Genomic DNA, 20,537 nt, shown 5'->3' on the forward strand with positions numbered 1-20,537 from the left:
AACTTAGTTTTTACCCCTTTCCTTATCTTTCGCCTTCAGCAACTTCTCCATTCCTCATGGTGCTGTGTTCACATCAGCCACTTGTTGTCCACAGGCTGCTTCAGCTTCCATGGAGAAAGTTATCAGACTTATGTTCTGGTTAGCCTTTTGAGGAGTTGATACCTGCTGCAATCACAAATTGACCTGCTTTGTGTTTGGGCTTTAAAATCATTATATGATCCATTTGTGTGCTTTTATGTATGCTGGACTTGCATCGTGAACTAACCTTTTATTCTTTCTTCTGCAGAATGATGTAAGGATAAAGTTTGAACATAACGGCGAAAGACGGTAAGTCTGTCTTCACTACTTGATTCTTTGCTTAGTAGAATAACTTAGTCATTAGTAAATCAGTTTAAATATTTTGTTGGCTTCACTTTCCTTGTTCCTGAATGAAAAACACACAGTAAAGGCAACGGCAAACAGGTCATACACAACTTGGTTATTTTTAAAAATCAGTGTGGCTTATAACACTTTGCTTTATTTTCGTAGTATCTATTTGTAAGTGAATTGCAGTAATATTAAAAAAGCCGCCAGCCTGAAATAAATTCAGCCTGATAGTCCTATTTCAGATATGTTCCCTATTTGTTTCATTTAACTGAAACCAAATGAAACTGATCAAATTAGTGTCATTCTTTTCTAGTTTCTCACTTCCTGATGACCTATCACTATCACTGTCCTGCTGTGACTGAGCAACAGATACAGCAAGGGAAGATTTTTTTTTTTCCATTGGTCTAAAAGTTTCCTTGTCATTTCCTTTGATACTTAGTTTGAGACGCTTTCTTTTACAAAAAACAGAATTAACTGAATTAGCATTTTAAGTGTTTATAGTATTGTTTCTAATGGATAAAATTGCCTAGACATTTCAAAGTAGGTTTCAAAGCCCCTTACCTGCCATCAAGCAGGCGTTCTTCGCTGATAAAGCAGATGGCAGAGGATAATTTGTAAAGTCTTCCTCAAATATTGAACTGTTTCATTCACCAAAGTACTACGTGGTGAATTCTGTCACTAAAAATACTGACTTCTGAGCTTCGAGGAGAAAATTTAAAAGTAATCATAGCTGGTATCTACTGCTGCCTTTGTCAGCCAGATCTTCTCAGCACTCTACTGTGTCGCAGGCATTATGTGGACTACAACAGAGCCACTGTGCGACATGTCACAATTTCTTGTGATACCATGTCAGGACAAGGTAACTCGGAAGCAAAATCTTGTCACCACAGTCCTATCATCTTGCATGTCTTCTGCCTGAGTGCATTTAAGATGGCACAGAGCTCAGGGGAGAAGAAAGCTTTTTTTTTTTTTCTGAAGTAACCTTAAAATGAAAAGGTTGATTGTGTGTTAGTCTAATTATGCAGTTATGCTTGCCTGAATTCCCCATTCCCAAAGTGGTATGCAGTTACAGACAGCAAGCTTGCACCGAGAATGTGTGTGTGTGTGCTTGGTTTCAGAGGAGCTGCCAGATCTAACCACAAATATTTAAGGTGGTCAGGCAGGAATGGGCTCCTTAAGCCCTGCAGTCCATGATTTTGTGTTAGAAGAGTGCACAGTTTTTAAACTAATAGAATTTGTGGCACCTGAGAACAGCTCTGCTTTTTAATGCATTGAGTGTAGAATGGAAGCCTTTATAAGGGACTTCGGCTCAACTGAGAGCTAAATTACGTTTGTATGGTGCCAGAGTACTGTAATTTCATGGATGGGTTTCTTAGTAATATGTAGAAAATGTTATTGTGGGCTGCTTTTTAACAAGGACAATTATTTCTAAATAGCTGAACGTTGTAGGTCTGGTAGCAAGATGAACCCTTCCTGGGAAGGGGCTAAAGAAGCCAACTAGCGCTAGAGCTATTTAAAACAAAAGCTGCATATCGTGAAAGGATACTGAGTGCTGGTGAAGCAGCCTGGATGGACGTTTTGGAAACTAAGCCCTCTATCCAAAGCATGGGTTCAGTACAAACTCCTATGAGTTTCCCCAGAGGTGATTCAGGGTTTCACTGAGCTCAGAGAGTTACCTCTGTAAGCAAGATAGGTCTTGATTTTCTGTGGTCCATTCAGGTCTTCCAATTTCTGCCTGATGGCAAAATTGTTAAGTGGTGCTAATAATCATGCTTTTTGCGGCAGTATTTCAGCTATGCCAAAGCAGAGTTGTTTCAAATTGCAGTGGTGGGGTAAGCAGCTATCAAAGTGGTCTAATAGCTTGCAGAAGGATGGTGGCTGTCAGCTGTGTCCCAGAGCTCTTTGTTTAACTTGCCGGTACTGGAGACGCCGTGTGGTCTTGTGGCCCGTGGAAGCAGATGGCGAGAAGTCTGGTTGCAGGAGCCCGAAGGCAGGAACAACCAACCATCTGGGCCTTGTGCAGCAGAGAGATGAAAAGTGGGTTTCTGAGCAGTAGATGTCCTTGGTTTGCTAGAATAGTGGGTTGTAAACTATAGTTCACATCTGAATCCTCCAGTTCTTGACTCAAGATATTTTACTCCCTGATTTTTCTCAAGAGGGTGAAAATAGTCCTTTTACACACCTATCAAGGTAGCGACTTTCTGAGTACTTGGCAACTTCCTACAGAAGAACATTCCAGCAAAATAAACAGTTTTAGTTGCTTTGCTGGAACTTCATATGACTACTTTGCCTAAAACATTAGAGTTTCTATTCCAAGGTAGGCTAAACGGTAATAAAACCAAACAAAAGTATACTGTCATTTTCTGAGAAGCATGCATGTGCCACGGGATTCTGCAGGGTTCCCCTAGGATGGCCGTGCCTGTTGCCATTTTGGATTTCTTGAAGCCGTTTGTGTATGTGAGTCTGAAACTCCTCCCATTCAACTGGAGAGGAGGTGGCTGAGTGCTAGAACTGGGGGTTTAGTGTGTCACAAGGTCTGGGCTCAGGTAAAGTGATCAGAATAATTTACATCTGTGCATATTTTGTGTGTCAATCAGTGAAGGTGCCCAGAGATGCATTAGATATGAAAAATACTTGTGAGGGAGGAAGCATTAGAGTGTGAGACTGATCTGTCTTATATGAATATTCTGTTTTAGAGATCTGCCTTCCGTGAATATTCTGAATTATTTCAAGTCAGGTCTGCCACTGCCATTGCAGCTGAAGACTATTTAAGTTTTGATCTATTTGGTCTCTGTAATTAAAAAAAAAAGCAAATTTTTTAAATAAAGCAAGCCGCAAGTGACAAACGGTTGCACAGTTATAGTTAGATTTGACTTCAACTCTTGAGAAAAAGCCCCTGCTGCGTTGCAGAGGATTTGAAGGATAACTGCGGAGACAGTGTAGTGAGTCTGTGATTCAGATGTTTGGAGATGTTTGAGTTGAGCATGCAGAGGGCTAACGTGGAGCTAACGTCACAGACCACCTTTGGGAAAGGGGGTTTTAAGATTCCTTTGTGTCCTCCTGCTGATGCGTTCCCTCAGTTGTTCAGGGCTAACTTTGCTGTGGGAATGTTTGTTGAAACCTTTCAACTGGAACGCGTTTTGGAAATTTTTAGGGAGTGAGTTTTGACTTCAGATACTGGAGTACTTAAACCAAATACTTTTTTGTTCTTTGGGAGTTCTGCAGCTTTTAATTCAACTCTCACTGGATGTATTTGTTTGTGTTTTGTGCCTGAGGCAGTATTCTTTAAGCCAAAGTGCATAGGAGATTTGTATCCTGTAATGTGAAAGACATTCATTCAGTAAAGGATACTTTTCTCTCCAGGACAAGGGCATTCTATTTGAAATATTCATTGAACATTGCATTTTGACAAACCATTTGGAAATGGGCCAGAGATCAAGAATTCCCTGCTAAAATAATTAATATCAATTCAGATTAGAAAGGTTCACTACCTGCTTGAGAATGAAAGGAGAACATTCAAATGTGTTTTTAATGGTTCAGCCATTTCATTTGATTGCATTATCGAGTATATCTCTGAATTCAATCAGTGATACTCTTTCATTCCAGAATTATCCCATTTGTCCGTCCCGTGCGCTATGAAGACGTGCAACAGAAAGTGAAAACAGCCTTTGGCCAGCCACTGGACCTCCACTACATGAACAACGAGGTACAGAGTGTTGTTACCAGTGCTCTCTCTGGACGACACCTTTTCCCATCCTGAATTCTGTACCCTTAAATTTAATTTTCAGTTATTCCCTCCAATACAAACCATAGTTGAATCACTCTGCTCCAGAGGAAAACATGCTGATACTGACAAAACATCACACTGAAGTGTGTATTGTACAAACATCAGCATCTTGCTTCCTTGCACTGGTATTGTTTGGGAGACTCTCTTGGGGAAGTAAAAAAAGGTATTCGAAGTATTTCGACTGTTGAAAGCAACTATTGCAGGCCAATATATATATATATATACACACAGTCTGAGGACTGCAGGCAGTCCTAGAGTCATTTCTTCAGCTGCCCGATAGCAGAGTCAGTGGTGTTTGTGTTGTTTGACTGCTGACCAGCAGCAGCCATCCAGGCATTTGTAACACATTTACCTCCTGCTGGCTGCAACACTTTCTGCTTATTGCCCAGCTATTAAGCAAACAAGGGGAGTTAAAGAACAGGGGAGGCTCTTTGGTATGCGATGCTGTAGGGGGGCTGTGGGCACTGTAGTTAGTAAAAGAAAGTGACATGGAGAATAGCATTTGTCTCTGAGGAACTGGGTAGTCCGTGTTAATAATCTAAAGTATTTTGTTGGCTTTCTCACTCTGGACACCATGGCTTTTCCTTGGGTTTTTTTTGTTGCGGTGTTGCCCTCCCACCGTTCAGGACTGCATCCCTAATGAGAGAGATGCAAAACCCCATTCACCAGTACAAGTTGGACAAAAATGAAAGGGGTTCTTCAGTGTTAATAACATTCACGTTTCGAGATGTGAGTGGGCTGTAGAATAGAGGGTGTCTGAGCATAATTTCCTGGGGTCTTACTAGCAAGTTTTAAATTCTTCTTTGATTCCCTCTTGCAGAGTCTTAATCTTCTTCGTATTAGTCTCTATCTGAAACTCAATTTTCACTTGATCGTCAGGTCTGGATTCATAAGTATTCTGAGACAATGTTCTCATCAGGGAGTCAGGGACCTGTCTCTGACTTGTTCTTTGCAAACAAATTCAGGTGGCAATTAGTATTTTTGTGGATGGGGCCTTAGAGAAATTTACATAGGGTCAGCCATTTCTCTGATGGCATGGGAGGAAAACCTTGTTAAAAAGGACAGTAAGACACTGCTGTAATGAAGATTTGTGGAATAATTGAGCAATCAGAATCCTAACTTGTATTCTGATTTTTTTCTTTTTTTAATGTTTGTTTAAATATCTATTGTGGAAATACACTTATTTTTTCTGTCTTTTCTAATGATTTTTTTTCCTGTTCTTTATTTTGCAGCTATCTATTCCTTTGAAAAATCAAGATGACCTGGATAAAGCAGTAGATCTCTTAGACCGAAGCTCTAATGTGAAAAGCCTTAGAATATTATTGCTGTCTCAGGACAGAAACCATGTAGGTAACAACTTCTGTGACTGCAGCAAAATGAAGGTTTTTACCCTTAAGTCTCTGAAACATGATGGTAGCCTTATCTGAGAGTAACAGGGATTAGTAAAATCACTCTTCACAGACACTTTGCTTTGGCTTAGCTATAGGTATCTCTCTCTTTTTTTTTTTTCCTGGCTTCAGCAGCTGCTCAGGGCCTAAAATATTGCAGCTTTTTAAGCTGTAATATGAAGGCCATTTTATATCAAGTACCCAATGACTGTATTCAGAAAACACTGAATGAGTTTGGTTTGCAGAGAATTTTTTTTACCTTTGATTAATAGCACAGTGTTGAAAGTGCATGTAATTATCTTGCCTTTAAAAAAGCGCAGGTTGTCCTTGAAGACGAGCTATTAGCACTTTTTTCCTGGGTGAGAAGCCTGAGGACAGCTCCCAGTGATTTTTCAGTTCTGTAACCTAATGCATTGAATCCAGCCTTACCCTGTAGAAACTAAGTTGCTTTCAGCTAATAATGGTGTATTCACACCTAAGGTGAATTTGATTGTGTCCTGGTTCACTTTCCTATACCACAGGTGGCTGTGGCAGTGACCATCAATGTAGTTTGCACTTTTCAGCAGAAAAGTTCATAACATGAGAAGCAAGTCTTTAAGTCAAACTCCCAAAGCTGCCCGTTTTGGACAGTGAATTGAACTGCAAGCTGAAGAGGGCAAAAAGAGTCAGAAGTTTCCCTTATTCCTGATCTGTGACTGGAGAACTTTGCCACTCAACCAATGTCTTTTTTTCAGAATTAAGGTCATACAGCTTTTCAAGCCAGAGACCTTGATAGCTTAGATATTTTATTTGCAAATTACCAAATTCTCTTGAAGAGTGACAGAAAAAGCTGCTCTGTCTTGAAAGCTCTGTTGGTAGTAGCTTGTCAATCTTGAATGTTCATCGCTATTCAAGTTCTGCACTCTGTGAGCTCAAACTCTTGAAATAATCACACGTGTAATTCTTGGAACTGTCAGGATAACGTAAATATACTTCTCGCTATTTTTTAATTTGATAATCCATGTTAATAGAAATACAGAGACCTTCAGGAGTGTTAACAGCCCTTTCCCACGTGACTGGATGCCAAAAGCTGGAAAGGTGTAGGAGGGGATGATGATGTTCCTTGTCCTATGCCCTTTCCCTAAGCATTTGTTACTGGCTCTGAAGACAATACTTGGCAAGAAGGCCTTTGGTCTGACCTAGACTCTGGTCTGACTTTGTTCTGTGTTGTCAGGAAACAGTCTGTAAAAGGTGGCCTCAACTTTTGGTATAACACAGTAAAACAATCCTATTTTACAGCCCTCTATTAATTTCAGTGTCTTCGGACTGCAAACCAGATGTTAAATGATGCTATCTAAACTTTACATAAGCCACCTACAATAAACACTTAGTAAATCTCATCCCTACACCAGCCAGTAGCCAGTACTGTGGTGGTGTCCTTTTATTAGCTGTTTTTTCCTCTTTTGCTCAAAGCAGAAACAAACAGCGAAGTCTTCAGTAAGTGCCACTGTTTCCCCCCTCTCCTCCGACTTCCTCTTCAGCTCTGAGTTGCCTGACAGGAGAGCCCTACACGTGATAAAGCCAAAGCCCACAAGTCTGAAGGAGGTTTCTTGGCTGCATGATCTCATCCCACTGAGGGAGCGGGAAGCATTATTTTTCCTGAAGTACAGGATGCAGATTTTGTTTTGGTTGTGCTCTTTTCTTTTTCTGGGGATGGAAAGGTAATGCCATGGCTTTGGCACAAATATGTATATAAAACAAATTAACTTTACGGCAGTAGCTGTGTGACTAGTACTGAGAGCCTGTGTTTGTGAATAGCGTTTATATTAATTTTCTTGTGCCTCTTTGTGGCTCATTTGTGCTTTCTTTTATCAAGCAGCTCACTTCTCTCGTCAGTCCTTTCTTTCTGTTTAGAAACTAATGGGAAGAATGGGTTAAGTTGAACACCTAGAGTACCAAAGCCAGGCTATCCACATAAATGGTGTGACTTCTGCACCCTTTATTCAGCTCCCATGAATCTCTTCATGGCACAGTTTATGTAATTTAAATCAAGCTCCCTGCTTACTCTGTGCAAGGGTAAGTGCTTATTAAATGAGCAACTATTTGATACGATACTTTTTGGATTGTGTGACCTCACACCTTGTTTGCCAGTTGCATTCAAATAGTTTTCAGAAGTCAGAATTAATTTCCTTGGGGTATCTTTGGTTCTGTTCATCTCAATAAAATAAGTTAACATTAGTTAAATTCTGTAACACACAAGAGGAAGGGAATATTATATCCTCTTGTAAAACTAGGTACTTGGGGACAAGAAGATTAAAATTGAAAGTGTCCACTAGTATTGAGAACTTGCTTTGACAGGCATAGGATCTCATTTGCTTGGGGGAGGTTGGCAACTCACAGCATTTCAAATGTTCACACCTTAGTGCACCATCCTCAGATAGCTGGTGTCCTGTTCAGTCCCCTGTTAAGAGCCCATGTTCCCTGTATCATTCATGGAGAGAGCACAGAAGTGTCAGCTGCCTGGAGCTGCAGTCTAAATATTTCCAAGTGAGCACTCTCTGGAGTCTGAAGTGGCCTTGCAGTTTCTCATGGCAGAGCTGTGCATGACTGCTGCACAAGGAGGGCAACAGTTCCCCTGGAAGCATCCTACTGCCCTAAACTGCAAAACCACCCTGCAGTTCTTCTTCCTATGAAGCATGCTGGAGTTACCCCTTCTATCTTTCTCAACAAACTGGGGAGAAGTCCTTTGATGTGTCTCCTTTCATTCCTCTTCCTGCTTTGAATGAGATGAAGGCACTGTGGAAAAATGATCTTTAATTAGATTGTGTCTATGTAAGTTCAGGGAAGGATGAATAAAAGCAACACAGCATTCATCTTGGCATTTCCAAACTCTTTGTGCTCTTAAACTCTCTAGGATTTATTTTCACTTAGTCTGAATTGTCAGTTTACTTTTTGAAGATTGTGGGGAGTCAGGTTGCTCTCTTAACTGCTTCTGAAAGAGTGCAAGATTCATAATTTATCTTTGCTGGCCAAGGTGGCTGATAGAAAATGTAGGTTCTTCCATGTTCTGGTCTCAGTGACTGATAGAAGCCCCTTCTTGTTGGTTTCATAGGTAGCTGCTAATGGAAGACAAACATTGAGACTTGTAACTCCTGTATTTGATGTGAGGCTGGAGGGTAGCATGGTCTAGTTGTTCGACTCCTGTTTTATACCATAATTGTAAAGCTTGCTCTTTTGCTTCCTTTATTGTTTGTGTTCTGTGAAGTTAATAAGATTTCAGGCTCTAGAACTGTTTCTCAGCTACTTTCTTGCTACTAAACATAATGATATTTTTAAAACTGTGGCCAGACTGCTTGAGCTCCTCAGTCTCATTTTTTTTTCTTTTTTTATTTTTTGTTATGTTATTTTACCCAACAGACAAGTTCTTCACCCCATTCTGGACTGCCCAAACAAGTCAGGATTAAAACTTCCCAATCTGTGGGGGATGTGAGCACACCCTATCAGCAGCCAGAACCCAGAAGTAGGCATCTGTCTGTCAGTGAGTATTTTTGCCACTTCTGCTTGTCTTTGTTTTGTGAAATGTATCTTTTGGGCCCTAGTGTTTATGGTATAGTGTTTGTGAAAGCCATAAGAAATTGAAAGGTTATTCTAGGACAAGGCAGTTCATTTTCAAAAGCTCTTAATGTGTTTACAATAGAATGTTTCAACTACTAAGTTGTTGAACAGCTGAGGAGCTGCTAAAGGGGATGTCCTAAAGCCAGATTCATTGAGGTTAGAAATTTGGAAAGTTTATGTGAGTCCATTAAGCTTTTTATTTAGATTGGCAATTTCAGTTCATGAAACCTAGATTTGATTTTTTTTTTTATGTTGTGCTTTGGAATCTGTCCTCATTCTGGTAACCAAGCATTTTACTAGTAGCACAGGAATTGCCACTGCATATCCAAGCAGTGTCCTACATACTGAGCTCCCTAACCTTTCACTCTCTTAATTACCAGATGAGTAGAGCACAAGGCTAATACCATAGGTGACTGGCACAGCTGCACAAAAGATAATGAGAAAAGTTAGAGTGATATGTACCTTTGTCTTGTTTCCTTTGTGTTTCTGTTAGCTTAGTGAACTCATGTTTAGTGGAAAGGTCCACGTAAGATTCCTGTAATTTTTGACTTCTATCTCTGGTAGATTTGTGTGAGTCATCCCAATTTCTATGTTACAACCCCCTGTATAACTATGCAGTACTATTTAAATCTGTGGTCGAAGGATGCTCAAAGCTGTTAACTTTTTATATAAAAAAACCTAAAACATCTGAAACTGCTTCAAAGACTTATGGGCCCAAAACCAAAAAAAGTCTGTGGTTTAGAATCTGGCTCCTTGGTGTGAAACTCAGTGAGCAGTGGAAGAGCGGGAAGAAGGTGAGCGATAATAGGGATCTGCAGAATGAAGGCTAGAGCCTTAGATGGTGGTCTGTGTAAATGACTTTTGCTTTAGAAGTGAGAAGAGCTAAATTTTGCTGGAACAGAAGCAGGGGATGGCTGTGTTTGTTACAAAAGCTATTTTAGGGCTTGTCAGACCTAATGCTTCAGGTGCTGCAAATCACGAGGGCAGTACTAGGAGCTGGGAATGTCAGAGTTGTTTTGTTTCCAAGTTCTAAACCAGCTCCCTCTGTGGAAGAGGAGTGCTTCAGTTTCACTAACTGTGTAAACTTGAGCCATAATCATTACAGAATTTTAGATCAGTATTTCCAAGGCAATCTTAGTGTCAAATAATAAATCCCATTAAACTAGAACAGACAGTCTCCATGTTGGGGGGGTCTAAACCAGAGTCAGATCCACGCTGTTCTGACCAAAGGTAATTGGGAGAGTAAGCTCAGTAGAGAAGGACTTGAGAACTAGACCAGTAGTTCTTAGTACTAGACTTGTCTAGCAAACCTGCTTGTATCCTGTCTGGAGTCTGCTGATCCCCTTTTGTACAGTTTGCTTTTATGAGGTAGCAAACAAACAAAGAAGTGCTGAAAGCTTGTGAAGTACGTGACTGAAACTGGGACAAAAAGAGTTTTCCCATCCTTTCTAGTTTGAAGTTAATGTGCATAAAAAGAGCAGCATTCCTCGGTCCTGTGAAGAAGGCAGCAGTATCCATGTATGTCTGAATACAACGTTTCTTTTTTCACAGACAAATTCAATGCCAAAAATATTTTATTTTAAAAATATATATCTTTCTCCTTTATTGGCATTCTAAGGTATCCAAATAATGATGCCAAAGCTAACAGACTGTACCGAGTGTCTGTCATGGGTAAACTGTATAGTAATAAGGGGCCCCTTCTGTATCCCAGTTGTACAGACTCTTTCCTCTTATCCCAGCTTATGGATGCTTTCTGATTAGCCTGTCATTCATCAATCAAGAAAGCATTGGTTTTATTTTCTGAATGTGTCAAAGTACTAGACTGTTACACTATTAAGAGGTCCAGAAGAGTTCCAGTTCTGTCAGAGGTCTGATAGTAATTTGGCAATAGCTCAGTCTTGAATCAATTTCTTCTTCCTTCTCTTTTCCTATCTTTGATTTGGAAAAGGAATGTACCCCTGTTTTCTAGCATTTCAAGCACAGAGACTTTCCTATTCATACTGTGTCGTGCAATGAAAGTCGAAAGCAGCGTTCACCAAAAGTTGTTTGCACGCAGGAGATGTATCTGTGTAGTTCCTGTCTTCTAAAGTGGACAGGCCTCAGGCCTGCTGTCACCAGTTCAGAGGTTTGGAAGTAAAGATAACTTTTATTTAAAAAAAAAAAGTTGCTAAGCATTCTGGCAGCACTTCTGTTTTTTCCACTCACTTCCTTTGATATACATTGATTTAGTGCCGACTTCCTTTTCCTGCACAGTGATGGTGGCCTTTCCACAATAGCGGCTGGGTCGATGCCAGCAGGATTTGGGCTCCCTTTGGCTAGCCATGGCATTGTATCGGAAAGAGTGAAAGTGTGCTCCCGTGACTCAGTACAGCCCCAAAGCACGCTCGCTTGTTTATCTCCACGCCAGTTGGCTTGTAATGTCACGTGAGCCCTGCAGAGCTACTTGGAAAATCAGGTGGTAGCTCTAAGCAATAGATTTTTTTTTTTGCATGTAGTTAACCCCCCCCATGCACTCTTAAGCTATGCCAGCATTGGGGTTTTTTTTTCCTTCTGCAGTCCTCTGAAAGGTGCGCGCACCGGTTTTCAGTTAGCTTCTGCCGATGTTTGCCTTCGCTCTTTATTAGGATAACTTCTGTAGAAAATATTTTCCTTGGGAGAGTATTTGCTGATCTTTACCCATCTTTCATAGCACCTGAGTACACACAGTTAATTAAAGACAGCATCATAAAGAGCACAGCTTGAGAGCTGATCTTAAAATGTTGTCTCTGAATTCATGGGTGACCTTGAGTAGATTGGCCGGACCACAGCATTTCTTGGAGCTCACAGTGTGACTTGGTGGGAGCTGCAGGTGGATAGGTCACTGCAAAAAGGGATTTTGTATCTTCCTGTTTCTGAAGTATCATCTTCTTTGAGATCTGCAAGGAAAAAAAAGAAATCATAGGGGTGAAGTTTCTCTCAGTAGGTAGCACAACAGAAACTCTTTCGGTAGTACCATTAACAGATGAGTAAAATGTTTTTCTCATCCTTTGGCCCCTAAATGTACTCTCTGTCCATCTATCTATCTCATCTAATTAACAGAAATTGCAGAATTGACCTCCATGTGTTTTCACCCAAACTAGTCATACAGTTTCGTTTTTTACACAGTAAAATGGAAATTTTGGGGTTATTTACAAAGGTAACAGTACTCCCATGTGATACTGAAATTGCTCAGTGTTGGTATAATTAGCTCAGCTGATGATGACTAGCAGGGATTCACGCAAGGTGAATGATACTAGTTGAGGCAAACTTATAATCAAGACAGAAGATCAGTTGTCCGGACAAGTGTTTTGTTTAGTGGAGATTAGCAGTGAAGTGAAGTTCATGTATAAAAACCAGGGATTCCTGGAGTCATCTGCCTTCCTTGAGGTACTGAAATTATGCTTAGAAGATTGAGCAGAAGAGGTTAGAAATAGGTAACTGCTCTGTTAGGAGCTTCACCAGTAATCCTGTAGTGTCTAAAATGACAGTACAGGTCCTCATTGAACGATTTACTTTTTGACATGGCACCTCCTGGTTCCATTCCTGTCCAGACTGCAAGGTTGACTCCAGAGTTGCTGTGATCATAGAGGTCTAGCATTAGAGGTGAATATTTGGATTTTGTGTACATGTATGTGCAGTCTCATTTCAGTAAGCATAAATATAAAAAAATGTCCTTCTTTCTGGCCCAGGTTCCCAGAACACAGGCCGAAGTTCACCACCTCCTGGGTATGTTCCAGAGAGGCAACAGCGCATTGCTCGGCAGGGTTCCTACACCAGCATAAATAGCGAAGGCGAATTCATCCCAGAAACCAATGAACAGTGTGTAAGTATGAGCAGTAGGGTGAAAAAAAAGTAAGTCCACCTGTTAAGGAACTCTCTGCTGCTCTTTGGGCCTTCTTTTTTACGCCAGAATATTCACTAGCTGTAGTTGCAGTGGCACCTACTAGTACTGCTTTGTTCATTTAATCTATGCTTCAAACTTGTTCATGGTTGTGTAAGTTCAAAGCCTTTGTTGGACTGCCAGAAGCAGTTACCATGCATATTGGGCATTCTCTCTCCACCTCCGAATGAGTGATTTTGGTGCGCGTTACACATGTATGCTTAGGTTTCCTATTACCAGGTTTGTGTGACCCTCTTGCATTTGAAACTGATCTCTCCATTCAAAAAAGTAGGAAGTAAGGCCAAAGGGCGACTTGCAGGTGGAGGCAGCAATGCAGTAGCACCAACAGAGACACTGTTCCTGAAGTCAGCTGGGATCAAAAGCAGCACAAGGGTGACTTAAACTTACATTTTTCACAGCAGAGTCCTTCGACACCTAAAGCAACATCTCAGATTTGATATGTTCTTAACAGTTTCTGTGGGAGATAAAGGAAAAATGTACATTCTAAATAGCTTTAGACTCCCCTCTTCACCTGGACGTCCTCCAGGCAAGCAGTATTGGACTCTGATCCTCTTGCACAGCCTCTTTCAGGCATTAGACTGAACTGATGTTGCCATGTGATTTCTTCTGCATTGCAGATGCTGGACCCTTTAAGCAGTGCTGAAAACTCGGTGTCAGGAAGCTGTCAGTCCTTGGACAGGTCAGCAGACAGGTATAAGTGTACAAGCTGGTAGGAACTTATGTGCTCAAATTGAAATGCCAGTTGTACTTATGCAAAAGTTTTCCATGTCATAAATTTTCTTGGAGAGAAAGAGGAACTTATTTCCTACCTATATCCCAATATATTTCTTCGAGAGAATTAACTGTGTCTTAAGGCTGTTTTATTTTCTGGCAAAACCATACACCAACAAACTGGTGCTTCAGTAGCTGTATGTTATAAATACAAAGTTCTAAAGCGTGCCATCTGTGTGGAGCCTAGACTCTAAGAACATCTGGCTGCAGGGTATTTAAATCTCTTTTAGACAAGGCTCTACTTGTTCGTTTTAAAAAAAAAAAAAAAACCAACCTATTCTAAGTTTACAGAAATATATCATTACACTAGTTTCCCATGTCCTGCAAGATATAATATTAATTCCAAAGGTAAATAGAGGGGCTTTTCCTTTGGTGAAGATTTTGTCATAGTCTGATGCTCTAGATATTTTTCTTCCCTTTCTTTGCTGTTGGTGTTGCTTGAGGTGTTGGTGGGCACTCGTAGGTCCTATTAACTTGAATAGCAACTATGGCTTCCCAGCACCTGTAATATTGTGCTTCAGCATGTTTTTAAGATTCCAACAAGCTGATTCCTCTATGCTTTTATGTCAAGTACTTGAGGCTTGGTTTTGTAGCCAGTTACTTCCTCCGGCTGTCACAAGGGAGTCACAAGGACGCACTTAACAGTTAACCTATGTGAATGCATGCATTCCTTTGGGGATGAGGATTGCTAATTTGTTACCTGTCCTCTCCCCTTTCCCTGCCCTAAGTGGAGGACGGAGTGGCGGGAAGCCTTCCCAGTTATTCCTTGTAGGAGTGGGCATCATCTGGGGAAGCTGTTGTTCTTTGTGTAGTAGGAAAGGAATCTCATCTGGGAGTCTGAAAGCTGTATCAGGCTTGCTCCATTTACACTGGTTAACAAAAAAAAAAAAGTGCAAATAATATGGCTTTGGCACAGATTGAGTTCATGTAATCTCTTAAGAGAGATGTTAAAGGCCTTCTGCCAAACAAGGGGCCATACTTAGGCTTGCCAGAGGAGCCCTGCTTACTGGGGAGAAATGCAAGGGATCAATGTTAAAAGCAACGTTCACGTTTATGCTCATCTGCTGCTGGTAGAGAGGAAAGTAACAGAAGCTTTCAAGAGAGGAACTCTTACCGCTCATGGTAAACTACTTGGGACAGTGGTCCCCATTCTCTACTGCCCTGTGAGCAATGTGCTGCAAGTGGTACCCAGTTCTGCTCTTCCTCTTAGCCTTGATTTTAACCTTCCACTTCACATGGCTGAAGGAAGCACACTGTCTCAAACCAGAGGTTGGGGAACCTCTGAATAAGTGCCACAAGCTGAACAGAAAGGATGACTGCCCACATTGGGAAATAGTTGGTTAGCTGGGACTTAGCCTGACTTCAGCTTTGTAGATGTAGCGTGAAATTATTGCAGGGACGTGGATTTGAGAATCACCATTGCTGATGTACAAATACATTAGCTTGTATTTAAAGTCCTTGTAGGTTTCACTCCAGTAGATAGCAAAACTTACTCTTCCCTTCTTTCTTTAATAGTCCTTCTTTTCGGAAGTCACGGATGTCAAGGGCACAAAGCTTTCCTGATAATAGACAGGAGTTCTCAGGTATGTCAGTGTCCAGTATAAAGATTATTTGATCCAGACATTTTCTGCTGTTTGCTGGCTACCCTCCATGCTTGCTGGGATTGTATAAATAGAAGAACTGGGGATACATTGATTGAAAAGTTATGAAGTCATTTATTACCTCTTCCTAAAACCCACTGTTGTTACAGGAAAATTCTGTCATTAGAACGTATACTTTTTGAAAGAGCCTCAGTTCTCTCTTTGCATCTCCTTCCAGACCGTGAGAATCAGATCTATGACAAAGCAGGGAAAGGTGGGACTTACCCTCGGCGCTACAATGTCTCCATGCAGCACAAAGACTACAACGATGGTGAGTTGTTTTCAGACCTTCAATTCCAGGCTTGAAAAAGCAGATGAGGCAATGGCAAACTCCATGGGTGAGCGTAACTCCTAGTTGAAGAGTCTGGAATTGTCCTGGTCCTTGCAGTTAGTGTCAGAGTTAATGCTACCATGCATGATGCCACATTTGCATAGCATCCTACAACAGCTGTTTGTAATTCTTTGTTTACTTTGTCCTTTTGGGGGATATCCAGGCTGATCAGTGACTGCTAGGGTTGAGCAGTGGACACAGCTATTAGCCTTGGTCATATATAGTGGGCTGCTACCTCAGGGATTCATTATGCTTTGCTAATTCACAATGCAAACTTGCTTCTGGGTCTTCTAAATATACCAGTGACTTAAAGAATCACATCTCTGCTCATCAGATGGCTTTATGCAAATTAATTTCTCAATGTTTCATAAGAGGTACAAGTTGTCATAATCTTTGTTTTATGGTTTTTATTTGCAAGTCCAGGCACGTTATCTAGAAAGTCATTCTGTCTGTGTAGTTGTTAACAAGCCTCAGAGCTTGTGTGGTAGCCTGTAAACCTGATTTTTGCTTTGGAAGGCAAGCTTAGATCTTGCACTACTGCACTGAGGGCATTGCAAAGTGTTCTCTCCCTTCTGCTTTGGGAATGATCCAAAGCTGTACTGAATTCAAGCAGCATCAGCCGTGAGCTGTTATATTTTTGCATCTTGTCTGCTTGGCAGTAGATTGTACTCCATGGGAACAGACCAGAACACATTTTTTTTTTCCTCTCCCTTCTCTTCGTTGCTCAACCTCCAGCCATCACCTTCCACTTGTAACCATGTTATTTAAAAATTTTACTTTTTTCTCCAGGCCGGAGGACATTTCCCCGGATACGGCGTCACCAAGGGAATCTTTTCACCTTGGTCCCTTCAAGTCGTTCCTTAAGCACCAACGGAGAAAACCTGGGCCTGGCATTGCAGTACCTGGACCCCCGGGGGCGCCTGCGGAGTGCTGACAGTGAAAATGCCCTTGGTGTGCAGGAGAGGAACATTCCCACCAAATGTGAGCAGTCACCCTGATGATGACTGGGGAAAAGCCTCCTGGGGTTATGGGCAAGAAAGGCTTTTAGAGATGAACTCCAGACCAAATATATTACCATAGCTTGATTTTAACAAGCCATTCAAAACCACATAATTACATGGCTGTGTTTTGAGACCAGTCTGTCTCACCTAAAAGAGAGGTCCTCTTTTTCTTTTAAGAATATGTAGCCTTGCACTGGGACCTGGCCTTTCCTTTAGAAAGCATTGGAAATTCAGCTAAGAAGTAAAAAAACCTTTAAGCTGATTGGATCTAGATGATCTACAGGGTTCTTAAAACAGTCAGACAAGCTTGTTTATTTTCTTGATACATTCATGTTTGTAGTGAGGCTTGTGGATTACACTTATTTCACTAGTTAAGGGCGATATATATTTCACTTGCTCCTTAGTAGAAAGATTTACTTCTGTATTAATAGCATCCCTGAGTTGCTTTTTGGGCAACTTTATATTATAAAAAAAAGAAATGGAACCTAAATCATTACTGATGAACTTCAGATATCCCATACAGTAACCTAAGGATCAAAATGAAGACATTAATGCAGCAGAGTAAGCAACACACTAAAACACTGACTGGCAGTAAATCTGATTAAATTAGACATGGCAAAGCTAATCTCTCAACTCTTCTGTATTTTCGCACTGTCCAGATGGCTGGTTCCTGTCTTTGTTTTTAGAGTTTCTCGTTAGATACAACATAATTGGATGCACTGCACTCCATGAGTCTGGTAGTGTCATTTTCAAAGTTAGAGCTAAAGCACTGGTCTTTGAGTAATATACTTTGGCATTAAGTGCAGTCTGGAAAACTGGGCTCAGGTGTTAAATCTCTGGGTCAGGAGACTGCTGCTTGTGCAATGTGCTCACCAGTGCAGTAGAACAATGAGAACTCATAATTCCCTGCTGACGTAACCTCCTGCTGGGATATTGGAGGTGGCTGCTTTAGCTGGTTCTCATGTGTATTTTTATTAGAGCCTGATTGTTCAGCAGGTAAAGAAGATACCCGCACTGTGCTTACATTATTGCCCCTACCTTATCACTGTCTAGTAGGGAGTTGATGACTTCTAATTTCTCTGCTGTAGAGATAGCCTTGCAGTGAAATCTTTCCCCCAGGAGAAGGAACCCCAAACTAACCGATGGTTGGCATAGAACTCAGAATTAATGTCCTTCAAGTTGCCCCAGAAGCTTAACAGTCATTCCTAGCTGGGTGGGATTGATTTAGCAAGGCTGATCCAGCTCTTCTTCATCTAATGCACATAGTAACTACAGATCAAGGGTTGGAAGATGCTGTTTAATTGCTATGCCATCTCTTAAGATAGCGGTGTTGTAGAATCCACCCTGCTGGTGGAATGAAATTTCATCAACCTCATCGGATAACTTGTCTGTAGTATATCTTTGCAAAATGTTTTCTGGTTTCATTTTAATGGGACACCAGTCAGCAGGGCCTGAGAGTCTGAATGGTTGGATTCTGTTCAGAGAGCTGCCACTAACTCCCTTATACTGGGAGAGTGCTTCGTGTCTGTTTCTTCAACCGCAAGGTACCTGTTTCAATCCCAGTATGATGAAGATTGATCTTGGAAAAGATCACAATTATCTTTAAATAGTATCATGAGAAGAGAAATTATTACTGTTCCTTTTTTAGCTCCGAGTGCTCCAATAAACTGGCGACGAGGAAAACTGCTGGGCCAGGGTGCCTTTGGTCGTGTGTATTTGTGCTATGATGTGGACACGGGCAGAGAGCTTGCAGCTAAGCAGGTCCAGTTTGATCCAGAGAGTCCTGAAACAAGCAAGGTAATTCTCATTGCAGCTTCTAAAATTCTGTAAGATCCTGTAAAGTGCCTGTATCTGTCCTTGAACGCTGGCATCTTATTTAGTTTATACTAGGGTTTCCAGTCATGTGGAGAGGAATAGGAGTCATTTAAAAATTACTTTTCCGTATTATTAACTTCAGCCTGAAACTAAAATCCATTTTCTGGCTTCATTTTTGGCTCTCCTTTCTCAGCTTTTTGGTTTGTTGCCAGGTTACTTGAGGAATACTAGACTGCCCTGTGTTCCTGGTTAGACATGGATGTGAATGAAACTAAACCCAGAAAGAGTAGGACTTTTTTCTTCTTTAAACAAAAAAAGCTGCGTGCACTTGCAAAACCCACTTTCTGGGCTTACATAGTAGGCCCTGTATCAAGTGTATTAATTACCGGTTTCCGCTTCTGAATTCTCCCTTGTCATCAAAATAAACCAACCTGTGGTGTGTAAATTAATCAAGAACAGTGATGTGACGACACATTAGAAACAGTGGAGATGGGAAGGGGCACCTTGAAATTATAGGATAGCAGAAGACTGCCTGCACAGTGGATACAGCTAGAATGGTTGTTAGGTTCTTTGCTAGTGTTTTAACAATGTACCAGTTTCCCAACGCTGAACAAATTCACTTGGAGCTGGAATAACTGATCTGTGAAGATTTAATTATTCTAATTTTATATGGGATATTGGTGCCAAGATATGCCCTAACTTGGTAAGTTCTAAGTTATACCATGTCTCTGCTGTAAATCAGACAGCTAACTCTGAGCCAAGGAAGAACAGGCTGGAACGTATTTTGAAGGCACTGAAACTCCAAGCCTTAAACTATCAGTTGGCCCGATTAAGCAACTTCCTCTGGTTCCATGCATCTCTGCGGCAGCCAGGTCCTTGCTCTTGAGGAGCTGCGTCCTCTCCCAGAGCAAGAGAAGTGAACCTGGCACCTTCCAGTGGCAGGAATGGAGAGAGTTAAGTGAAGACTAATTTGGGGAAAACCATCATTCCTTTTTCCATAAACCCTCATGCTCCAGTACCTTTGATGTTCCTCCTGTTCATTCCCTGGATTCAGCAAGAACCTGATACTTTTTGTGGGCAACAAACATCTCTGATTCAGTTTGAAATTGTTGGATAGCCTTTTTGTCTTTGCACTATGATACCCTGTTGTCTGTGGCAAGAATAAAGCAGAGAATCAGTTTCATGTGCATAGCTGCAGATTTTTTGAAGTAAATGAGGAAGCCATTTCTAAGGTTGATTAAAGTAAAATCATGAGTGTCAATCAGAACAGGACTGGATGACAAAAGAAGTTTAGGAACTCTTAGCCCCTGTAGTCCTGCTCTCTAGTGGGTTGAGGTTCCTACAGAAAGATTTCTAGCAATTCTGCAACTGCGTATTCAGACCTTTTTCATAATTGAAATTAACACTCGCTGCCCTCAGCTTAATGGTGAGAAGTAAGGTTATATCTGTGTTGTGCATGAAGAATGCTTTCAACCAACTTGGCTAAAGCCATTCAGCTGACAGAATCAAGGCAAGAAAGTAAGTTTTTCTGGTACTAAATCCATATATAATACTGCCTGTGTTCTATCAAAGCTTCTGCACCAATACCTACCTGCCTATTACACAGTAAGGATTAACATGAGGCATTGGTAATATTTGCCTTTTCCAAGAAGTAGGTGAACCAATGCCATGGATTAGACTTCTTCAGTGTAGTAGTGGTCTCATCTTGCCAGTGACATGGACGAATTTATTAGGATGGAATATTTCCTGAAGCCGGAACCTTATTTTCTCCTTCAACATCCATAGGAAGTGAGTGCCTTGGAGTGTGAAATTCAGCTGCTGAAGAATCTCCAGCACGAACGTATTGTTCAGTATTACGGCTGCTTACGGGATCGAGCAGAGAAGACATTAACCATCTTCATGGAGTACATGCCAGGGGTAAGAGC

General features: G+C 41.1%; 1 protein-coding gene across 5 annotated transcripts in view; it reads left to right on the forward strand.

Moving 5' to 3' along the window:
* The window catches only part of MAP3K3 (mitogen-activated protein kinase kinase kinase 3), a 39,494-nt gene that overhangs the window by 9,291 nt on the left and 9,666 nt on the right, over positions 1–20,537 (forward strand). For 3 of the 5 annotated variants that reach the window (XM_075036261.1, XM_075036265.1, XM_075036264.1), the window contains exons 4-14: positions 287–327; positions 3,973–4,072; positions 5,386–5,499; positions 8,938–9,058; positions 12,843–12,976; positions 13,672–13,745; positions 15,341–15,408; positions 15,644–15,736; positions 16,586–16,777; positions 18,446–18,594; positions 20,398–20,529. In XM_075036261.1, the coding sequence (XP_074892362.1) occupies positions 287–327; positions 3,973–4,072; positions 5,386–5,499; positions 8,938–9,058; positions 12,843–12,976; positions 13,672–13,745; positions 15,341–15,408; positions 15,644–15,736; positions 16,586–16,777; positions 18,446–18,594; positions 20,398–20,529 (1,218 nt within the window). The remainder of the gene's footprint in view (positions 1–286; positions 328–3,972; positions 4,073–5,385; positions 5,500–8,937; positions 9,059–12,842; positions 12,977–13,671; positions 13,746–15,340; positions 15,409–15,643; positions 15,737–16,585; positions 16,778–18,445; positions 18,595–20,397; positions 20,530–20,537) is intronic. The other 2 variants (XM_075036262.1, XM_075036263.1) reach the window with 2 other exon arrangements.

This window comes from Buteo buteo, chromosome 9 (genome assembly GCF_964188355.1).
Source record: "Buteo buteo chromosome 9, bButBut1.hap1.1, whole genome shotgun sequence".
NCBI classification, from domain to species: Eukaryota; Metazoa; Chordata; class Aves; order Accipitriformes; family Accipitridae; genus Buteo; species Buteo buteo.